Source organism: Apodemus sylvaticus, chromosome 4, assembly GCF_947179515.1.
Source record: "Apodemus sylvaticus chromosome 4, mApoSyl1.1, whole genome shotgun sequence".
Lineage (NCBI taxonomy): Eukaryota > Metazoa > Chordata > Mammalia > Rodentia > Muridae > Apodemus > Apodemus sylvaticus.
This window is the reverse complement of record NC_067475.1, coordinates 53,805,036-53,829,910: the sequence shown is the minus strand read 5'-3', so window position 1 is coordinate 53,829,910 and position 24,875 is coordinate 53,805,036. Positions and strand designations below refer to the sequence as shown.

Sequence of the window (24,875 nt, the reverse complement as noted above, 5' to 3'; positions counted from 1 at the left end):
AAAAATGACTCTAAATTGCTTAATTGATCTAAAATAGATTACAAGTTAGGAAATACATCTGTGCCAGAGAATTTAAGACAGTGGTGTCCTGTAGACCTAAGACAGAAAATGCCACATGTTCATAGCAGCCCTATGTATAATTGCCAGATGCTGGAAAGAACCCAGGTATCCCTCAACAGAAGAGTGGATGCAAAAAATGTGGTATATCTACACAATGGAGTACTATTCAGCCATTAGAAACAATGAATTCATGAAATTCTTAGGCAAATGGATGGAGCTAGAGAACATCATACTAAGTGAGGTAACCCAGACTCAAAAGGTGAATCATGGTATGCACTCACTAATAAGTGGATATTAACCTAGAAAACTGGAATACCCAAAACATAATCCACACATCAAATGAGGTACAAGGAGAAAGGAGGAGTGGCCCCTGGTTCTGGAAAGACTCAGTGAAGCAGTATTCAGCAAAACCAGAACAGGGAAATGGGAAGGGGTGGGTGGGAGGACAGGGGAAGAGAAGGGGACTTACGGGACTTTCGGGGAGTCGGGGCCTAGAAAAGGGGAAATCATTTGAAATGTAAATAAATTATATCGAATAAAAAACAAAACAAAACAAAACAAAACAAAACAAAAAAAAAAGAAAATGCCACACGGATACTTGCTTAAAAGAGGTGGTTCACATTTTGGTAACATACTTCTTTGGAAAAGGAGAGGAGGTTCCAAGATGTAGGGTGTGTCTTTAAAACAAATAAAGGTCATACAACCTCTAGCAGGCACAGTTTATTGTGCTGTGCTATATACTGAGTTCCCATCTCAGTAAGTGTTGGTGTGAAGACTTGCGCCATTTCTCAATAGTAGTTCAGCATCTCACTAATCTCACTATCTGCATTACATTATATTCTTCTGCATACGAATCACCTTCTAGCTTGGAATAAAATTTCTATAAGAAAGGATTCTAAGCACATGCAGACTCTAAAAGCTTATTTTAAATTAGCTGGTGTCTCACAGAAAAGGCTGAATTTGGTGCTTGGGACCAGAACTTCTTCCCTTGGGTTTCAATAGCTTAGTTAATCAAAGTCTTTGTTTTTCTTAGTCATTACGTTCCAACCTAAATGACCTTCTGATTCCAGATTACAAGGCATTAATTTTGTTCTGATTTTCATGTATGCCAGACAAGCCATTCCAAATGTTGTTTGTAAGCCATCTCCAGTGCCTGTTTCTTTGGTAATTGGAATGACTGGCCCACACTCATTATTTCTCGGGGTTGGATTGTTGACACCACTGTGTCGGCTGAGATAAGGGAAGCTTAGAGATTTCTTTTGTTTGGAGTCATCTTATTTGCTTGTTGTACCTGAAGGTCAATGACTGCTAAAGCAGGGGTGGATTAGACTAAACTACAGAGAGCATAAAGCCGTGAATTGGAAACAATCCACATTGGCGCTCCTTAATTCTACTCAGAAGCCTGTTAGGAAGATTTACCGTCTAAGACTGTAAAAATGTAACTAAAATCCTTCCATGCTTAGCCAGGTATTAAACACCATCTGCAGTTTACTAAATTGCCTGACCCCGGTTCTTAGAAAAGTCTTTTTTCTTTTCCTTCTGTAAAAATATTAAATGATCAACAAAACTTTTTTTCTGTTCAATAGTTCAATAATTTATAGCCAACTTCACATTAATCTTATTAATGATTTATAATTTATAAAATTTATATTCTCTCTGATAAAGTTAAGTTGATATTCAAAGCTATTGAACTGCACAATTTGTTTCAGATTCATATTTATATTGTCAAAGAAAATAGCACATCTTAATTGAAGTGTCAAGACTAAAGAAACAAGTCCTTGGTATCATTGGGATCAATGATGCCACATGCAAACACAGAGTTTTCCTTAAGTATTTTATTCCATCATCAAAAAAGTAAAATGATTATACTTTTTTACTAAGTACAATTTAACTTCTGAGCTACTCTTGGAAAATCATATAAAAAATCAGCATATTACCAGACATATTCTCATATAGATTTCCATTTCCAAGATACAGTGTTCTCATTGGTGGTTTGTTTCCTTTGTTTCCTTCTGCCCTTTTGCTGTTAGTCAGATTCTACACACCTTTGTTTCATCGAGCACTCCTGTTCTGTGGGCTCCAGGAAGATCTGGAAGCTGTGTGATATTTTATGGCCCTCATTTTCCAAATGTGGGGATGGACAAAAAGAAGCTTCATTTGCTTTATCCGGTGATTTAGATAAACCGTACTGCTTTCTGTTTATTAAGGTGACAGAATATGTGAGTGTGTATACATATTAAAATCCATGTGCTCTTTGCACAGGCACAAATATGGAGAGACCAGAGCAAGATATCACGTAATACAGTCTCCCCATTCTCCACCCAGTTCACTCACAGGCTCTGGAGCTAGGCTGGCAGCCAGCAGGGTTTCTTCTGTGTCCTCCACTACATAATTGTGGGGTTATAGGCACATATGTGGCTCTAGCCCGATTCCTACGTGGTGGCTGCAATGTGAACTCAGGCCCTCACTCATGCTCTGTAACAAGTGCTCCCGTCTGCTGAGCCATCTCCAGAACCCAGGCCTGGGATTTTTACTTTGCTGCCTTTGTGCCTCAGCCCTGGATACCCCCACCTGGAATGATCTCTTTGCCATTATTATATATTGAGATTTAAAAGTGCCTGGTCTTTGATTTAACCAAGCCAAGTCCATCATGCCATCTCATCTTGCTTCCCAGTTGAACACACTAAAGAAAGTTCTTTGTGCCTCCAAGGTCTTATAACCCTTCACTCTCCGATCTGCGCTACGAACTGCAGAATGGGCACCTTGGCTTCATCATTTTTCTGAGCCCTAGCACTCCCAGCTCAAAGCGGTACACAGCATGTCTGAATTAGACCGAAAAGAAAAAAAATCATTGATAATCCTTTTTTTTTCCATCTTCATGTTGTGAGTGAGTTCTGGCCTGATTGATTTATTTTAGGAAGCTTACCACTGACTAGATGTGTTGGATCAATGGACAATGTTACTTTCTCAAGAAATGAGTTGCTCTTCCATACTTTTTAAGGGTGCTGTGACAGACGCATTGGCTACTTTGTTTAATTTGTTTTTATTTTCATTTCAACTATTTATCAGATACTTCATATCTGCCACATTATTCTACTGATAACATTTTCATTATGAATGATTCCGCTTTGGTTTATATTAGAAGGATTCAGATGTGCGTAGAATAGGAAACTAAGATACACAGAAAAAGATTGTCCTGAAGATTCAGTTTAAAATATGGTAGGAGTTTATATGCAGCTTTGAGCTGTTTAAGACAAAGTATTTCTAAACAGCAATTAGAGGGAAGCACCTGGCTGCCCTTTGTGAATGCTGGGTGACACTGGGAGCTGAGATGCACCACAGGAACATCTCACCAGTGTAAAGCAGACAGGCTGCCGAGGAGTGTCGAGAGCTCCACGAACCTTTTTGTGTGGAAAAGTACATTTAGTATCAAGTTTGTTTTTCTGACAAGTTGAAAGCAAAATGGGGGAAAGTAGAAATTGCTATATACTCAAGCAAACAGCTGTTCCTTTCATTTTTTTCTTCAGAAAGACATGTCTCTCACTAATAACAACAATAATTACTACTCTGAGATCAAAGTTAAGCATGTCTTCTTCTCAGTACCACATCTGACTGAAGACAAACAGGATGCTCGGCATGCCTGAAGAACAATAGAGGATAACCAAACAAGAACAAAGATCTCCAGTAAACAGGATAGCGTCTTGGGGGGATGGGGAGAGGGGAGTCAGGTACATCCAGAGAGTAGACAGACCTCTTATTCACACTATTATATATTTGGAAATGTTAGGCTTCAAATGGTTATCCTTCTGTCCTATATAATGAGGTATTAAAGGGTTTATTTGAGAACAAAAATAACAAGACCTCTCTTTAATCTGCTCTCTTAAAGGAACTTGTGGAGTACTACAAGCACCATTCTCTTAAAGAAGGGTTCAGGACCTTAGATACCACGCTACAGTTCCCATACAAGGAGCCAGAACAGACAGCTGGCCAGAGGGGTAATAGAACAGGCAACAATTGTGAGTATTGTAATTGAGAATTCATTTTTTAAATATATATATTATTTATATATATATATATATATATATATATTAATATATATATGGTCACTTAAGTGGTTTGAAGCAAAATAACATTAAACATCTTCATTCTGAAGTTTGAAATATGGCCAATTAATATGCTAATGCCTTGAACAGACACTTTTTTTCCTGGAGCTAAGCAGAGTAAGAAGGACCAAAAGGTTCGTGACTGTCTAGTTACAGTTTTTTTGTGACAAATTAAAAATTGTATCTGTGTTAAAACAGCCATCAAAATGTAAGCGATATATTAATGTGTAAAGTTTTGTACTTTTCACTAGGTTTTATATTAACCATGCTTTCTTTAATTTATACATAACATTTGTGACTGTAACACTGTTTCATGAATAGTATCTAACAGAGCTCTTCCAGTGTACCTAGTATCCTAAGGCTTATAATGTTCTTATCTCAATCCAGCATTTTGAAAAGATTAACATATTTTGTTGGTATTTTTTAAAAACTATACATAATCATAAGTAATCATAGAGGATGACAATACATAGCACATAGACATACAAATGCATCACAGCTTTGGCGAAACCAAGTCATAAACTGCCACACCATTTCATTTTATGCAAACCTCTTGGACAGACACCCAACTATGCAGAGAACATGATAATGAGAGAAAAACAAATCTACTTTGGAGGAGAAATGAAAGTAATTTTACCATTGTTAGAATCCTGAATAAATTTATTAAATACAACTGGACAACTGGAATTTCAAGAAGTAGTTCCGAAAAAGATTTGCACCAGTGTAAAATAACTTGAAGTTTATTTTATTTACTTCCTTAAAATCTTACACTAAAGCGGGGGCGGGGGGGATGCTCAGGTTTGCAACATCAGCACAGTTCCATGTACTTCTGAACAATATGGAAGTCATTTGTCACATTAGCTGAGAGTTGCTTTTTTGTTAATTTTTGTAAAGCTTCGTGCTTGTTCATTGATGTATGTCCAAACTCATGCTGAGACAAGCAAGAACATGCTTTGTCTTGGATGTTTAAATACCTTTATAATTTTATCTATTTTAGCTCAAGATTTTCTGATTATCTTAGATTATCACAGGCCTTACTTTTACTCATTCAAAATGGATATTTATCCTAAAAGTAGTTTTTCTGCAAATTTCTTAAAAGTCTATCCAAATTGTGACTTCTGACCTCTTTTTACATGACAATTCCTTTTACATTAGTACATTACATTTTAAACATTAGTTGAAATCTTTTTTCTTTTTTTCTGTCTTTTGAGTGGATAGACACAACAGAAATTTCAGAAGAGGCCATCTGCAGATGGAACCACATTTGAATAGTTCTCTTGTTTCTTCAGAGCCCTATGGAGGAGTGGGCAACAGAGGGGTGATGTCCAGAATTTAGGAAGGTCATTATCCCACTGTGACTTTCACTTTCCTTGTTTCTAAAACCAAAATATATGGCAAGAAATGATTTAAGAAAGGAAGGGTTTATTTGGGCTTACAGTTTGAGGGTATATGGTCCACCACAGAGAATAGGAATAGCAGCAGATGATCTGGGGGGGCTAGAATAGTACAGGTACCTTGACAGGAATCAGAGTTGACATGAATTCGAGCCAGACCAACTCTAGTGACCTAATTCCTCCAACTAGGCTCCCAAACTGTGCTGCTAACTCTGACATAGCACACACTAGATGCCAAAAGGACTGAATAAGTTTGCATTTGCAGTTCTCATAGCAGCCTGTATTATGCTTTGAAGATTCATAAGTTTGCCTTGCTGACTTTATATTAAGTCTTGATTTAGGGTTAACCCTTAATGAAAACATCACATGTATTTTTTTTCTTAATATGCTGTGCTTCCTAGGAGGTGGAGAACAAGAAATGCTACATATTCTGTACACAACAGTGGCTTGAGGGAGCCTTTAGTCTTATCCCTGGTTCATAGCTGCTGAATATCTGGACATAGCTTTCACCAAGCAGAATTACCGTAAGATAAAGATTCAGACTGAGATCTGGAGATTTCATGACTTTCAAAAAAAATAAAAGATGTAGGAGCAGAGAAAGTAAGGTAAAGCCTAGAACCTTCTTGTGTTCTTCACAGAGGTGAGATGTGAGCTTCACCGGCAAAACTTGATAACTCATAACAGTGGAGATGCAAATTGTATGGATGCCTTTTGGGATTGTGAAAGAAAACTTGGCTCATTTTTTGATGTGTGTAAAATATGATAGAATTATGGCCAAGCTATTGTGTGCTTATGAAAGTTAATATGCAGAAAGGTACTGATTGGAATCAAACCTAGGTCTATATTATCAAGCAGAGACAATCTTCTGCTGTCTCTGGATATCTACCAGAGTATACAGATGGTGCTATTTTTTTATGTCCTTTTAATAACTTGAATGTTTCCAAAAGAGGAGAATAAAAAAGAAAGGAGAGGGAGAGAAGAAAGGAGAGAGAACTGGTTTTCTTCTATTGCAACTGCACTAGTTTGGTGGAAAATATTGTATAGATCTATAAAAGAATCACATAACTATCCAAAATAGCCCTAACCATTCTGCCTTTGGTTACTTAAACTTACCTGTATACCTGTATATACACTAAAAGACACTAAAGTGACTTTTGTTTTCTATACTCTACAATGAATCCTTGTTTATTTGCGGGTCTGTTCTCTTAGGCAAGTTAGCCAGTTTCAGCCTCAGCTTTCCTATATGAGGAATGAGATTGGACATTGTACTGTGTTCCTTGAGAAATCACATCCTAATTTTATTTCTTTGTGTGCATGAGAAGAGTGTAATTCTGATGAATCGCTACACTGGCAGAAGTGCAGGTTTTCCTATTTGTGAACCCAATTCAAACCTTAAACATTACATAGCAAGGATAAATTTCTTAATAGGTAGACAGTGTATATATAACAACACATGAATATTTTGTATGTTATACTATTTATGTTACTAATAAAAGACATGAGTAGGTCAATTAGTGAAGTTTGCACATATATTCTCTAGATTAACTAGGCCAAGTTGTATCAGCACAATTTTCTGCCTTTGATAATTGTACTATGGCTAGAATAGTGAATATCTTTGCAGAAAAAGCATTCAGAAATATTTGACAGTAAAAATGGATTATGTCAGCAACGTGTATTCAGATGGCTCAAAAACAAGCATAGACTGGCCAAGCAAACATTGTAAGATGTTAATATTTGGGTACTGTGAATGAGGTATGTGAGAATTGTTGGTGCTGTTCTTGCCTCTTTCCCAAGTTTGAATTATTTAGAATTAAAAAATGGTTGCTGTGCAGATAACCCTATCTGCTGGCCAAGCCCAAAGGAATCACAGGAAGGTGGCAGTATCCTCTTTTTTACTGGCCCCAGATGTGGAGGAGGAGCCTGATCACTGATTTGGGGACAGGTAGAGAACTTGTGCACTGAGTGGTTCACATTCACAGCTTTGCTGTGATCTCCTTACATCTGTTTACTTATTCCTTTACTCAGTGAATATTTAACACTTGCCATGTGCCAAGACTGGGCTACTGCTGGAGCTACAATAGTAAATAGGGCAAACTGAGGAATGGGAACCCACAAAAGACAAACAAGGTCATAGAATTCCATAAGCCTTCTGAAGTCAGAGTATAAGCTAATGTGTCATAGAGGTGTTATTCATCCTGCAGGTCTGGAGCCCGACTCTTTGAAAAATGTCATTTGTGATAAAGTTAAAGCACATATGAGGGTGGCATCATGTGACATGGTGTGCTTAAATTGCAAAACACTTCATATGAAGTTAGTGCCATTTATATTTATTAATCTCAATGTTCTATATTATCATTGTCTTATTCCTGAAATAACCTGATAATTCCATAGCATTTATTAGCTATATTTTAATACAGTAATGGATAATAATCACTTAAGCTACTGAAAATACACTTAATGTAGTTTAGCTTTCTGCCCTTGTAATTCAACATGACCATATCTATCCAATCTCATTTATGATTGCTTTATTTTATGCTCAGTATTTTGTCATCTATTCACTGGTCATTTGTGTTTCATATCTAATTTTATTCTGATAGTCTTAATATTAGTTTTAATTTCATATTACTTTCCCAGAACTATCATAAACATTACCACATAATGATTAAAAAACAAAACAAAACAAAATTACTGTGTTCTAGAGGCCAGGTGACTAAAATCAAAATAGTGTCCATGTGTCTGTAGACTTTGGATGGCCGAACAATACTTAGTATTCTTTGCTCTGTGGATGTACCACTGCAGCCTGCTGGATCTTTATCCCGCCCCTCTGTGTGCCCTCATCTTTCCACTTAGAAAAGCAGTTGCAGCTGAATTTAAGGCCCACTGTAGATGGTTGGTCTTCACTTGGGATCCATAACATCTACAAAGACCTCTCAGTCTTAAAGTAAAATCATATTCCACAAGATCAGACTGGAAATATACTTATGTGTGCTGTGGGAAGACTGTTAGACCCATGGTAATCTTGCAGTGTTGCTTTTAACTACTCTCTAAAAATTTTCAGACTAATTTCAATTTTTGTTTTTCTAATGGCTAATAGAGAGACTGCACAGTATTGGTGCTGACAGGCCAAATGATACAAACAGGCATTCTGGGAGAACCAGGCTTCAAATCAATGAAGTACTTTCAGAGTGTTACAGCTTTGCCAGCATGAAATGCATCCTGCTCTTGAGAGAAAGCACTGTGAACCAAAGCAGGTTTCCAAGCATCACTTGAGTCATTTGTCTAAAACATGGCCTTAAATACTCTGCATAGAATCTGAGAACCAGAGAATCCTGACTAATACTCAATTATTTGCCAATTGACAAAACAGAAATCCTCAAATTCCTTCTATATACATTAAATTAACATCTCCAGTGGAATATTCCTTAAGCCCTGCCCCCCCCAATCACTATGAAAGCTTGCCCCCGTCAATGGGTTTCCACAGACTGATACAAGTTTGCTGTATTCACTTACAGGAAAGAAATAGTTTATCTAGAGTTTCCTAGTTTATTTCACCATACAATACTACATCTTGATGTTTAATTCTGATGCCAAGCCTTAAACGAGTCAGTAGGTGTGAAGCACTTAGAGGACTGTCTGGCAAGTGGGCAGTGTTGGATGCTTTGGCTCCTGCAACCACTACTGCTGTTCCTGTCACCACTTCCATGTATCCCACGCTGCTGCCCAGTGTGAAATTTTGTGTTAGCCTTATTTGGCAAATTTTAATTCACCGATGAAGCCATCCCACTTTCCCTTGGCATGTTGGTTCTGCTTCCTGGGCTTCAGCTCAGCTATCCCATCGTGTGCACTCTGGGATAAGTTAATTGTAACATTCTCCTGACATCTTCATACTTCCCCTCTTCTCCAGTCTATGATACTCACAGAGTGTTCACTTCTTAGACAACTGGTCAACCAAGGTTATATATCATTATGCACCCTTTTTATTTACACACTTTAAGAGCTTCATTGGCTTCTCTAAGGCATTTTTGTTCTGAGCATGATGACTCCAGACATTAGTAGTCATGCCTTGGATTCCAAACTTAAATTCTACAAATTTAGATAACCTCATTCAAATCTATCTGTTTAATATTTCATGGCTCAAAGAACAGTACTTATATTCTTAGCACTTCTTATCTTAGCAATGTCCAGTCCTAGAAGTCTTATTTCTAAATTGAAAATTGACCCCAATGCAGTTAATCCATGTAATCATCTCATATTGAATGTAGTGCAATCGTGTGACAACCCTGACTCAAGGATGTATTTGTCTAGTCATTCTTGCCTGGAAACTGGGCACATTTATCTGAATTGAGAAAATTTTCATTTTTCTTTCTAAAAATTCTCTCAGGGTCCCAGCTGTGCAAGAAAATGCTGAGAGCTTTTTTGGTCTGATACAGTCCAATGATATACTGCTTATGCTACTGAGTTCTAAGTTTACACATGGCAAGTATTAACTCTGCATCTCTCTTCTGTCCTATCAACACTAGGATGCCGAGGACACCCTCAGCCAGGGTTGCCTTTTAACCCCCAGCCCCTCTTCCCACCTCACGAATTCAGCATTTATTTGTTTACAGCTAATTCAGTAGTACACACACCTATTGGGTATTGCACAATCCACCCTAATGCCTTAACAATAAGCATGAATGGGGAAGAATTCTCTGAAGATCTAGGCACCTCCAACTTGCCAGCCTCATCAGCTCTACAGCAAACTTTTTAAACAAATAGCTTTTATTACAGTCTTGGAAGGTGGTCATCAGTCTTTGAACACTGAGATGACTTCTTTTCTAACTACCACACAAAGCATTCACCTTAAGTCTTGAATAAAACTAAGTGGTTTTCCTTACATTAGCTATAAATATCACTCAGTTTAGCTACTATAGCTATTTTTTTCAACTATGACAAGAACACAATACTCACATACATACACATTTTATTGTACTATAATAACCTCGGAATATGTTATAAAGTAATTAATTATGTATTTACAATAACTATCACAATATTTTCATTAAGTATGCTGGCTTTTTTTCCTATATACCTTTTTCCTCCCCACTTTAAATACTTATTCTAACTCTTACCATATAAGTGATTATCAGATATTTAACCATTCTAGCCACATTAAGAATACACTTTGATTTGTCAGAACTTTTCACAGTGCATTTTGGCATCACTTGACTCCTTTACTTACTTTCCCCAGTGCAAAAGCCATTCTTCACTGGAAATGGTGGTTTGTTCTTATAATCTCAGCACTTAGTAAGCCAAGGCTGGAGGACTGCCACCACAAGTTTGAGGCCAACCTTGTCTATATTATCAATTTCATTCTAGCTAGGGCTTCATAGTAGGCCTATTTGTGAACAAACAAACAAAAATAAAAAATAAAAATAAAAACCAACTATACAAAATCCAACAATAAAAACAAAACTATGTCCCTATTTTCCAATTAATTCCCCCTATCCTTTATCCCCCTGTGTTCTTAAAGGGAACAGTTCTACCAACTTCAATTAACTTAAAAGCTTATTTTGTCTTTTATTTAGTTATTACATCCTTCCCAATATCTTCCTCCATAGTCACCCAATCATTCACTCCCCATCAAGACCCTGCTGCAGGGCAAGAAGTATCTAAATTGCTGGGTATCTAGAGGAGGGAGTGGAACAGATGAACATCTGCTCTGGTGGAGTTTATATGTGCTGGTAGGAAAGGCATACAATTGGTTGGAAAATAATAATAGAAATTTATTATTAATTTATTATTATTAATTGTTAGAAATTTACAAATGCTCTGGAAAAATAACATAACAAGGTAATGATGCTCAACATGCTAGAGAATGGTTTGAGATTTCAACTGGACTGGTTGAGCAAAAGTAGGGCCCCTTTAGCTGTGAAGCAGAGAGATGGATTCTCAGTTTTTATTCTACTTTTAACCAGGGTGACACCAAACACCAGCCTTAAAGTTCTTCTTTCTAACAATGCCATTTATATGACCAGGAGATTCTCTTCATTATGAGTTCCTATAAATATCCTCACACTCTGTTTGTAGAACAGACTGCTAAACCTATAACTTTAGTTACTAAGAGTATAGACCATTTGTGCTGACTTAAGAGTTATTGAGGACAATGGTAGTTTAGGGGATTATGTTATCTCTGCTTACCTAATTACCTTAATAATTTAATCAAATGTCAGCCAGTGGTATTTAAATTGTACACTGTTTCTGCAATAAACTCTTGTTTTCCTTCTTGTTATATGAGTCCATGATCTATGTTTCTGGGTTTATAGAGAATTCTAGGGTAGGATTCACTGTGAAGATCACAGAAAACACTCACAAATATAAGAGAGGGAACCAATAGTGCACAGGAAGAACATATGTGATGTCAGCAATGTCACCTAAACAGGAACAAAAGGAAGACTGTACTTAGGAAACAAGGTACAAAAAAATAGGTGAGGCCAGACCTTGTGACATCCTACAATGCTTTGTATTTGACTTTGGAAGAAAATGTAAAGCCTTTGGAAGGATTTAAACAAAGAGAGAGATAGTCTGAGTTTAAGTTTTAACAGACTTGCTCTAGTTTCTGTGAAGAGGTAAGACCACAGGAAGGAAGGACTAGGTAAACCATGGGAGATGAGGACACATTTGGAGGTGCATTCAGCATTTAGGTGAAAGTGACCAAAATTAAGTGTTTAGGGTGACAGATTTTGTAGATAATCTAGTCAAGAGTGAGATATGAGATGTGAAATGGAACAAGAAGAGAAGACTTGAGTATGACATTAGGATTGAGTCAGGACCTCTAGGGGACTGGAGGGTTTTATCATGCCTTTTGGCATCAGTGAAGCCTGGTATCTGTTACAGACTCACTCGGGAGTTGAGTCTTTTCATGTCAGTGTACAACTTTCCTGTGAGTCCATGTCTTCGATAATTTGTAAGCTTCTCTAAAATCAGCATCTCTGCATGTTTATCTTCTTAAGGAGCTTAGTGTAGTCCTTGTACCTTACAATTTAGATAATGTCAGACAGGTTTGCTTGTTTGTTTGTTTGTTTTAGAAAACACATATTTAGAATCAAATCTCCACAAACTATGTGCCTATACATGATCTGCATTCCCAAGGCAGTATCAACTGCCTTAATTTTCAATAATAGGAAAGACCCTGTGAATGCCTATATGTTCCCTTGTCAATAACTATATGTTTTCATGGTGGGCCACTGAATACTAAGCAACTGTTCAGTCTTCTAGTAATCCTAGACATGACTTTTCTTTGCTGTATCAAATGACCAGATGTCAACATTCAATTACATGAAATTAATCTGAATTATCCCTATTTTCCTAGCAATGATATCTAAAACATATAACCAACTAAACTAGAGGTTTTGGTTTGTTTTCCTTGTGAGTGGTAAAGAAACAGATATTTAATAATATGTCTTTGGATATTATTGGAAATCTATGAAACAACGTCTGTGTTCTAAGATAAAATCAGAGTAAGGATAACAAATTTAAATTAAACATTCATTTAATCCTCAGCATGTTTTCTGATGTCAGGCCATCTGTACATGTCTTGGCACACACACACAAAAATCAAACTTCCAGGATAGCTCATCAAGCATCTCACTTAGGAATCCAGGACTTCAGCAAATCATCTTGGCTCCTGTTGGACAGTAAGTGCTGATCACTGTTTTGGTTAGTACACTAGCCCAATGGTAGCTAAAAAATTTTTGTCATATAAATTAATGTGAATGCATCTGCTGGTTAAAACCAAAAGTGTTAGATGCTGTTTCAACTAACGAAGAATAATTAACAAACACTTAATGAAATGGTCTGTAAAAAGGTAATGGGTAAGTAGGTGTTAGTTCAAAAATTAGTTCATGAGTTGGTAATTCAGATCCTTAAGGACAAGTGTTAATTGAGTTTTCTTTCTAACTTTAATGCTACTATAACTTGATTACACATTGGCTTGCTCATGAACATCCATAAATTGAACAAGGCAGACTGTGATTCTGTAAAGCAGTTCTTAGTTACCTTGATAGCAAAAGTGTAGGTATCAAAGATCAAGTCACTTGAACTTTTTTTAGTTCTCCTATTAACCTGTTCTCTTTTTGTTTCTTTCTTTTCCTTTAAATTAAAATAGTTTTATGTTCTGTGGCTTTTTTCTTCCCAGTCTCAGAACAGTATGGTATCGAATAGTGATTCACTGCTAAGTTATTGTGCCTCTGCACAGGTTTTCCATGCTCAATTTATTCAACAGATTTATTTTTTCTACCAGAGAATGCTAACATTTCAATGTCTGTTTAACATGGAAAAGTTGAAAAGTAGTGTTATTATACTCTTTGTGTTTTGTAGTTGGAAGCATTATGCTACTACACTGTGAACAATTCATTTGATAACAATGTTTCATGAGTGGTGTCCAAGGAAGACTTAGGTATCGTAGACGTGTCAAATAACTTGCCTCCAAGGTCTCACCAAGCAAGGATGTCCTCTGTGCTGATGCAAAACCAGAAGCATTTGGAGAAAGAAATTAGGCTTTAACTGAAGCATGTACCTAGCCAATGATCATGTCACTGAAAGGGACTTGTTATTGATTAATATTGTGTGCATGTATACTGTCATGAGTGGCAGAGAGACTGCTCTAGAAGCTGCAAAGATAAAGAAGTGTGAGTGGGGCTGTTGCCTGTGCTGTGAAGCAGGCAGTGAAATCAGAGTCCAGGAAGTGACAACCATCAGCACTCCCATGGAAGCCACTTCTCCTGGACTTTTCCTAATCTTGTTTTAGGACAGGGTAGTGACATAAGATGTCCTGCACTAAGATATCTCAATAATGTCTTACAGGGCAAATTTAATGAAGAAATTCTGTATCTATGTGTGTGTGTGTGTGTGTGTGTGTGTGTGTGTGTGTGTGTGTAGAGAGAGAGAGAGAGAGAGAGAGAGAGAGAGAGAGAGAGATAGATAGATAATGTGGAGGTAAACATATTCTATAATTTAAACCACTCTACAGAATGTATTATCGGATACCCAACTCTAGCGTTGAGCACCTACTTTCCTAGCTTAACATGTTATCTTCAGTAGGTGCCAGAACATTCAACTGCTGATTTTATCGCACAAAAGGATCAAAGACCCAGAGGCACAGAAAGTTGACATATAGGAGGAGTGATAACAATAAATCATTGCACAGTACGCAGAGAAGTGGAAATCATCCCAATCAGTCCTTAAACTGCTTGGCTGAGAGATGTACATGCAGTGTCAGAGGAAACTGATTAACCTTTTCCTTTAAAAAGATTCCTCAGGCAAACAGTATGGTTAATGCTATGAGACACTTGGTGTTCAATAGCTGCTCAGCATCTCGGAAGAGTTAGTTATCACAGGAATGCCACTGCTAGGTTATAGTCCTCGCAAAACCTGGGTGTATTTCACTTTCTTTCCCTTATGTTCTGTCAGATTTTTCTAGGATGTCTTTTTGAGCAGTTAAGTGAGTAAATGCTTAGTTGAACCAATAGGAAGAGGAGACATACAGAATTACAGAATCAAGCATGCAGCTAAGATGCTTGTCTATTGGGTGGAAGCCATTGTATAGCATGGGGGCCTGTCCTATGGGAGATAGAAAACCAGTGCTTGCCTTCTAGTACCCACATCTAAGTGGAGCTAGATTGGCAAATGTGGAATGGCAGAACCCAGAAGTGCTATGATATGACTGAATGCCCACCAGATGGCTAGAAGAGGACAAAAAAGGGCAGATAACAACTGAGTTGGTCATCAAGGATTTTGGGAAGGGTCTCATCTAGACTTTTGAATAAGGGAGCCCAGGATCAGGAGACGTATTCTAGAATAAACTACAGTCCTCGATTGGAAATGTACCTGAAGGTCATGAAGATGTAGAAAACTGGTCTAGGGAAAAGAATTTATATGTGATCTTTCTAAAGGATTTAGCTTAAAGGGGGGATCAGTTTATAAAGTGTCATGTGATTCCATGCAAGAGTTTGAATGCCATAAGTTAGCAAATTATTACTCTACATTGAGGGTGAGTAGCTGGGAGTCAATGCTTTGAAAAGCAAATAATTTGAAAGCAAGAGGCAAGTTGGGTGCTGTTTGCAGTTAGAACAAGTTTGTACCTGGATTGGGATAGCTGACCTAAGAATTATGGAAGGAGTTAATAACCTGACCTTGTGCAGCAAGAAGAGACTTGATATAGAGGTTGGATAGGAAGAGCCTAACAGTGGATGATTTTGCAAGAAATCAGAAAAAAAAAAGATAGATTATGCTAGATTTCTTAATTAGGATTTTTATTGTTAGGATAAAATACTATGACCAAAAGTAACTTAGGGATGAAAGGGCTTATAGTTTATTGTCTGTCATCTCTGAGGAAGGCAAGGGCAGAAACTCAAGATAGGAACCTGGAGGCCAGAACTGGAACAGAGGATACAAGGAACACTGCTTACTGACTTGCTCTTCCAGCTTGCTCAGTCTGCTTTTTTTTATAGCACTCAGGACCACCACCCTGGGTGCCACCACCTACAGTGAACTGAGCCCCTCACATCAATCATCAATCAAGAAAATGTGTCAATGTCTTGCCCACTGGCCAGTGTGGTAGGGACATTTTATTAAATGAAGTTCCTTTTTCTAAAATGACTCTAGCCAGCAGTGTCAAGTTGATGTACAACTAGCTACAAAGAGGAAGATGGTTAGTTTAGTTTTCAACAAGTAAAATCTGAGATGATGCTCCTCTTCATAATAATGTCATTGAAAACCCTTGAAGTCTCAGGCTGCACTAAGAGAACCAAAGTCCAAGAACCTGGCCAACAAATGGGCTGAAGCCAGTTATCTGGAATAACTGCTGTTTAGCTGGAATATATCATGCTTTTTCATTTAAAGATCATATATATATATATATATATGTGTGTGTGTGTGTGTGTGTGTGTGTGTGTGTGTATGTGTGTGTACAGATAAATAGATAGAAGAGATAGAGATAGAGATGTCTGTTGGTATTTACATAGGTGTGGGGACCTATGAAGTCTTGGGTACCCAGGTATTTACATAGGTGTGGGGACCTATGAAGTCTCAGGTACCCTAGAAGCTGGAACTATAGGTGGTTTTGAGCCATTTAATATGTCTGGTAGGAACCAAACTTAGGTTCTCTGTAAGGGCGGTGAGTGCTTTAGCCACTGTCCCATTTCTCCACCACCCTAGAATTATATTATTTTAAATCTAATTTAAGAAAATTCCAATTTTAGGTACTTGATTAGAATGCAAATAGTTTTAAGGTACTTAAGGCTTGACAAGAGAAAGGGGTAACCCCCTACAGTGCTGTTGATGTAGCACTTGATCAGTTATATGCCTAGTTTATCTACCTACTGTTGAAGTTATTTAAATGGAACTTAATTGTATTCATTGATTTCTTATTTCTTCATTTTATCAAGAGATAGATAAGCTATCTCTTGTGATATTTCAGATTCTTTTTTTTTTATGAATGAAATTAGACCAGAGAAGCATCAAATAAAAAACAGTCCATGGAAGAAAATCCTGCTACCTGTCAGTGCAATACATAGACATGGCTTCTAATTTAAGTTCTTGAAGTCATAAGATAGGAATCTAGGAATCTTGACTCCAGATGTTTTGTCATTAGTGAGGTTAGTCATGAGCTAATTACTTTATTAGAAATGTCATCTCTTCTATTTTTCAATGGATATATCATCACCTCAAGAGAGTCAAGACATGAGGCAGGGTAAAACTGCTCAGTGGGGAAGAGCTCTAGCTTTATAAGCAAGCATGAGGACCTGAGTTCAGATTCCTAGAACTTACCTTAAAACCTGTGCAGCTAGCCATGAAACCTAATGCTGTTGGGGACAGAGATAAGAGGACTGAAGAGCCTTGCTGGCTGATTGGCACCTGAGCCACAAGTTCAGTGGGAGACCCTATCTCAGGAAAGTAAGGTAGAAAGTGACAGAGCAAGACAAAACTGTCTTCTGTATGCATGCACAACCATACCTCACCCCCACACACACACATACACACACATAAACAAATAGACACACACACATAGGGGCAGAGGAGAGTGAAGTTTGTTATTTCCCTGTGATGGCATGTAGCAGTGCATTTTTTTTTTAAACCAGGTAAGCAGATGGAATAAAAAAAACTGTGAGGCCATCCATGGCAGAAGAGAGTCAGACATGGATCCCTCTGTGTGCAAAGACTTCATAGTCAATGATTTCAAGCACAACTGATTTGCTCACAATTCTCTTGGCCAGTTTACTTGGCTGGAGTTGGATAATGTACTTAGTAGGTCACTGCTGCTAATAGGATCCTGAAGAATCCACTTAGAGATAACAGTACTGGTTTGCAGTATCGGGCAACTGTCTACTATATATGGAAAAACACACTCTCATCCAAGTTTGCTTTGCCTATTTTCATTGCATCTTTGAGGATAGTGCTTTAGGTTATGTCTGGATCCTAGTGACAGGCTTAGGAACTTAATTGGCTTAATCAGAAAAGTCAACTTATTTGCCTATCCTGTAAAAACAGAAAGAGCTCAGAGCTGGATGGAAGAGCAGGCTACCTGTGCTCTGTGAAATCTTAGTAATTGATGTTCCCTCAAGTACATTCTCTGTCCGCAAGGTAAAAGATTCCCTTTTGATGGTGCAAGGTGGCAACTTTCACATGCCAGAAAGCAATATAGAATAAAGGGTTAAAAGGAAAGATCCCAGAAGCTGCTTTGTGATATTTTTGCTTTAATAGCTTTGGTCAGGGCCTCAATATATATATATATATATATATAAAACCAACATGTAAAGGAAATAAGGAAATGAATCCTTTCTCTGACTGAACATGGTTGAACTCAACCCTCTACCAGATGATTAAAGAGAAGATTGCATACTGGGATAAAGTTTATACCCCAGGTTTTCCTTGTCTGTTATTAACAGCACCATAGAATCAGTAGGTTACATGTTAGCGTTATAATGAACCACTGTGCTCATTGATGAGAACTGTGCAGCTCAGATGAAAACTAAGGGCCATGAATCAGATGCGAATCCAGAGTTTCTCAGATACAAAAGAAAGAGAGCATCAATGTCTTCCCTTTATTTACTGTAATGTCTTACGTGATTGATATATTCAACTTATTGAGCAATAGTAACTAATACTTTGGGACCACTTGATAATGAGTACAATCAACTCTTATTAATGAAACTATAGGGTGAAAGAATTGAGTGCACAATTGCCAGTATCTATGCTGTACCTCTCTACAACTTGACTTTCCCTACCGAAAGTAAGCTGAGATATGCATGCTTGACTGTGAATAAGGGAGAGTCTTAACAAATTGTTTGAATTTAGTTAACAAATGTCTTGGATTTTCCATGTTTCCTCGTGTTTCATGGAGACAGCCCTATAAGCTCTTATCTGTACTGTTTTTGGTAGCCTCTTACTTATTCATATTGCTTTTGATGAGGAACATATTTATATGAACACATCCCCCTTCCTGTTATTGTAACAAAATGGGACTGAGGCCATCCTTAGATCGATAGGACTTGGGTGGCAACAGGGAGTGTGTTTGTTATTTGCTTAGTAAATGACAGACAGCTCTGAATCTCAGAACTAATGTCAATCAAAGTGGAAAAGTCTGGCATGTTTCTCATTTAGAAATGATGACAGGAGAATGGTGGTAAGAAGCACAGCTTGATATTCCAACTTGGATGTGACAGTTTTCTTGTGATTACAAACAGCAAAGTCATTGTATTGAGAGATATTTTTGTGCCAACTCTTAAATGCTCTTTTGCTTCTTTTTCCTTCCTTCTCTAAGCCCCTCCTCTGTTCTGTGGCTTTTCTTTTGTAACTCCTCCAGACTACAGCTTTGTTCCCCCTTCTTCCACTCCTTTCTGGTCAGGTACTGCTTACTGCTTTTATATGTCGCTACAACTTGCTTCTGTGTGCAAATATAATATTTTGGCTTCTGTGTATGGCTTCCCATGTGAATTCATCTCCTCACACACAATCCCTAGTGTTCCATTACCATCATACAATTCACTCTTCTGGCCCTGCAGTCATTGTTTGCTGTGACATTGTGTGTGTGTGTGTATGTGTGTGTGTGTGTGTGTGCGCTAATGCCATAAATTTCAATGTGACATTTTACATTTTACCATGTGTCAGTGTGGAGAGGTTGGAGATGGGTGAGGGAATGGGAATTTAGAGGGAGATGAACTACTCTGAACAAACATTCATCTTTTCTGAGGACTAGAAGTCATAGTGAAGAAAAATCAGTTTTTGTGCATTTCCATGAGGAAAATAAAAAGGACCCAAAATCTCAATTTCCCATCCAAAGAGAAGAATAAACTTCAGTACGCATTTTTTGAAATGAGGATCCATGTCCACCATTTCTATAGCTCCACAAAATGTCCCAGCATTTTGATCTGAATTTCCATCATTACCTGGAGAGTTAAATGACAATTTATATGGCACTGAGCCTAGATAAAGTACATTTTCTTTTGGGTTTTTTTTTTTTTAAATTAACCTGTAAGTCCCTATAGAACATAGAATTCTGAAATAGACCTTAGAAGTCAGCTAGTACAAACCTTTCATTTTACAGATGAGAAAAATGTGGCCTAGAGGGGTTGAGAGGCCTGTGCAAGGTCACACAGTCAAGTCTACAATTGGGTTTCTCCATCACAGGGGTGTTTTTATGTGCACTGACTTTAAGAACAGTGCCTTGGCAATGGGACCATTTTCAGGAAGGAAACCATTAAAGTGGTTTGTGTCCTGAATGGTAAAATAAAATGACCTATTTTTTACTCCCTTTACAGTTCTGAAATCTACAGTATTGCCATTCGTTTATCTTATGATGGACACCTGGAGACTTTAAAAAAGGCTGTCATTATAAAGCCATGAATGATAGGCTTAAGGTCCCTGTTGCCAAGTGGATGGACTGTTCCCGGGTAGCATGGGTCATTATGAGCTACCTGGGCACTGGGACCTGTTATAATATAGATGGATGGTGTTTCCATTTGTTGCTTTTTCTCACACTTAAGTTCCTTTACCATTTAAGATTTATAAAGTCTCACCAGTCTCAGGGGAGCTGTTCTCAGAATCATAGCACATATAATTGAAAACACTTTATGACCCCCACAGAGCAACAGGTGAGAAGTTACCACAAAGCCTGTTAGGAAACACTAGAGACCAACAAACATGAACAGCCTGAATGGAGTTTCCCTTCCAGACAGGGCTGGCTCCTCTGCTGCCACCAGGGATATTAAACAGAAAACCAAGCAGAGCAATGTTATCTTTGTGCCTGGATTTTGGTTAGACATCGAAGTAAACATTGACTGCAAGTCAATATTTTCATGAAAAGAAGTTCATGTGTTCTGCCCATGAAAACTCATGCCTTCACATATACAAAGCTGCATATGAAATTAAAAACTGAGTTGATCCCTAGATGGTTTAAACATAAAACACTTGGCTGGAGAAGGGGGTATCACTTACTTAGAAGTGATGAGATTAGTTTTATACACTTTATCAAAGCACAGAATTAAGTTACTAAGAATTTAGCCAAAGAAGTTACCAGGTAAAAACCAGAAACTTTCACCCCAGAGGTTCTATTGAGAAACAGAATACGGTGCCCTCAGTTGTAAGTTTGTGTCAAAGTTATCTCAAATTCATTCCCATAGTCATTTAAGTTTGGCTTCAGCTTTACAGAAGCTTTATGAAGAGTGTCAAAAGCAGAATAGTGATTATTTAACTGTCTGGAATGAACTTGATCATACCTGATTGGGTTGAAACAGCAACTGCGCTGCTTTCAAACTCCCACTGACATTGTCACTAATCCGTAAGGAAGTCACAGCTCTGCATTTGAGAGCACCAATGGCAGTGGTTCAATTAGGCTCTGATGGCTGGGTACAATCAGCTCCACACTGACTCCAACTCTGTTCTTTCTGTACAGTGTTAAGTCCCAAAGTACTGGGCATTGCCATTGCTCGGTACGACTTCTGTGCAAGAGATATGCGGGAGCTCTCCCTATTGAAAGGAGACATGGTGAAGATTTACACAAAGATGAGTGCAAACGGCTGGTGGCGAGGAGAAGTGAATGGCAGGGTGAGTTGTCCCTTTGATTGTGCCAGTTCTTTGTGAAGGAGAGGGCTGGGTAGTCCCCGGCAGCTATCACATTATAGACTTGTCCTTTCAGCGGTCTGGCTGCCAGGGGCTGGAGGCATGTGTTCCTAGTCAAAATGGCGTGGGTCAATACAGTAGGGGCCAAGGGTTGACTGGCACCTTGGAAGAGTTAAGGAGCATTTTTTTGTTTTTGTTTTTGTTTTTCCAGTAGCTAAGCACCAGGGCACGCAGTTTATATATGCATCAAACATTGCCAAAAGCTCACAATTCCACTTGGAAAGACTGGGCTAGGGTACCTCTGTTCTTCCTCTACATCCTGTCCTACAAAAGAGATGGGAATCATGATGTTGAGCCCCATATTGCTCCATGTGTGTATTCGTTCATGAGCGAGTGGATTCGAGCCCTGCTTAAGCTCCTTTTATTACTTAGTTGCTATCACTGTCTTTGTGAGGCCCATCGCAGCTGCTAAGCCAGTCTTCCTACAGTGGGTATAGAAGCCCAGCATAGAGTGTTAGGAAAAAGGAAATCTCTGTGTGGAGAATCCTTTGAAGCAGTGGAGGTGTTGATATGTCTGTTCCTTGTCTTCCGTAGGTGGGCTGGTTTCCATCCACATATGTGGAAGAAGATGAGTAAAGTCCAATCCAGTGTTGACCCTGCACTAAAATCTCAAAGACAACATTAACAGAAGCCTGCATGGCATTATGCGTTAACTGAAGTGTTTAAAAAGCAGCATTCTTGGCTGTTCAACACCCTCTTTTTTCTCATCCTAAGTCTTAATGCTGGGATTTCTAAAGATGCTGGTGCTGACAGATTAATGGCTTGCCTAGAGCGGTGCAAGAAACAGCCTGCCAGTCTGTCATTGTCAGAAGCCAGGGCAAAACCAACGGCTTTTCTTCCCCTAAAGAGTCCTGCAAACACATCGGATCAGGTTTCTCTTCCTTCACCGGACCAGACACCAAGAACCCAGCCATTAGGAAACCCTTCTTGCATATTTACTTTGTTCTCATGGTTTTTTGATGATACAAAGAAACAGAAGTTTAATTTTTCTTTTTCCCAGCATGAAGACAAAGTAGAGCCTGGCATCTGGGAAAGATGCAGCGTTTCTCGGCTTAAATTGTTCAACAGGTGACTCACTGCCTGGCAAACACTTCTATCCCCAGATGTTACTCATGATAAAATAAAAGAGGCTCATGCTCAGGTTTGCATCCTAAGTGATAAATTACAGAGAGGGTTTTAATTATTCATTTGATGTCCTGATTATATTTCCACACTTCTTTATAAAGAAGAAAAAGAGAAGCACATGAAAGGAAGTGTCTTTGTATTAAAGCTTCACAGCTTTCGTGATTTCATAGGGTGTTTTGCAAATGTCGTGCTTGACAAGGGAAGCATGGCCAGGCAGATCATACTTAGCTGCCAGGAATGCCAGAGAGGTAGAGGTGTTTACAGAGACGGTCGAGTACTGTAGTCAACCCATAGGACATCATTGTACAGCTGCAATAGCTATTAACACAAGCCTTTTCCTTCTCTCTAGAAAGACCCAGGGTATATTTGCTGATTTCCACTCTTTTTTTTTTTAATAGTAGCACAAAAGAGCTTTATTGAGGAGTTGGGAAGAAAGGCACACTGATCCTTCATCTCTGTCTGAGATGGATGGAAAGGCACTTGATTTCTGTGTTCTCCTGACTCCTGTTTTCCCTTCTGAAGCCTTTCTAGCTATGTCTTAACCGGTAGGCAGATCCACCTTGCAGCATGTTTCTTTCTCTAAGCTTTCACTGTGTTCCATGAGGAGTCTTAGTATCTTCCTCCTGAGATGTATGGAGTCCCTAGTTGAGGCTGCAAGCTAAGATACTTAGTCCTTCCATGGTGGAGCATTTCTTTGGTAGCAGTAGCTGGGTTCTGACAAGATTCAGAAAATATTTCTGCTTGGAAAAAAATGGAGGTATTTCTATCTTAGAAGTGATCTAGAAGCTTCTTTTGTACCAGATTTTTTTGCTCACCTCTGACATGAAAGGGCTGAGACCACCTGTTCTCTCCCAGCTCACGGGAGTGCCAGAACCTGTTTGGTGGACACATCTCCCTGGAAGAGACCCCACAGGAGCTAGGACTTCTCATTTAAATAGACTCAAGACCTTTACCTCAGAATTATGTAAACTGTGATTGTGTTTTAGAACAATTGAGTTTTTGTATATGTGTAAATGGTCATGAAAATGTATTTTATAAAATGTCTGTACAGTCTACTTGTGCTGGCAAGGTCTACTCTTGGAATGGGTTCCTACCTATAAGGTCTTATCTGTGTCTTGGGGATGTTTTGTCTGTTAGTGTCAGCAAGTGTTGCTATGGAGAGTACAGCTTCCCAGCGACTGGAACACTCCTGTGTACAGTATTGTAGCATGTATTGTTTATTTCAGTCAATAGACTCCCTGCCCCACAAGTGGTATGTGGTATTCCTGTTGCATTTCATTGGCCTCAGAGTTTCATAGCAGAGGATACAAGAGCCTCTTTTCATGACATTACCAATGACGACTTTGTCTACATTTATTACTTTGTATTGGCGATTTTAAATGCCATGATCTGTGTAGATTTCTAATACCAAAGACAGACATAAATGTTTTCCATACACTCTGTCTTGCCTGTCCGTAGCCCTTGAGTCATATGGTGAGTTACAATGGCATTTTACTTTGTAATATTTTGTAAATATGTCAATAAAATAGTTACTACTTACATTAAGAGTATTTCTTTTTATTTATTTGTGTGTGTGTGTGTGTGTATGTGTGTGTGTGTGTTCACATGTGCATGTGTGCACATGTGTGGTGCTAGGGTTCTAACCCAAGGTTTTCTGCATTCTATGCAAACAGTCTATGATTTCTTGAGGGTTGAAGACTCTTATCTTTGAGTGGTCTTATACCATATATACCAATCTCATAATTAGCTAAGGATTTTGGTTGGGCATAGTTCAGAATTGCTATCAAAATTATCAACAGGGAACCATAAGCCATACTCTGCATTTGCCAGTAGCATCTATTCTGTATGCTAGTGAGATGCTACATGGTATTCTAAAGCCTGTATATGCTGTTAAAACCACTTCATTATCCTGCATCATCTCTATGTTCAGGTGAGAAAGCTGAGGCACATTATTAGGTTACAACATTCCAAAGGTCACATGGCTGGTAAGCAGGTGACAAGTCATGGGCCATCTGGCTGTTGCCAGTATAATCAT

At 38.4% G+C, this 24,875-nt stretch overlaps 1 protein-coding gene across 2 annotated transcripts in view; it reads left to right on the top strand.

The window, feature by feature from the left end:
• Positions 1-24,381, top strand: part of Vav3 (vav guanine nucleotide exchange factor 3) — a 353,521-nt gene extending 329,140 nt beyond the window's left edge. The window contains exons 25-28 of one of the 2 annotated variants that reach the window (XM_052179412.1): positions 3,947-4,076; positions 19,359-19,442; positions 21,489-21,640; positions 22,250-24,381. In XM_052179412.1, coding sequence (XP_052035372.1) covers positions 3,947-4,076; positions 19,359-19,442; positions 21,489-21,640; positions 22,250-22,291 — 408 coding nt within the window. In that variant the 3' untranslated portion in view covers positions 22,292-24,381. The remainder of the gene's footprint in view (positions 1-3,946; positions 4,077-19,358; positions 19,443-21,488; positions 21,641-22,249) is intronic. The other variant, XM_052179410.1, reaches the window with a different exon arrangement.
• The last annotated feature ends 494 nt before the right edge of the window (positions 24,382-24,875 follow it).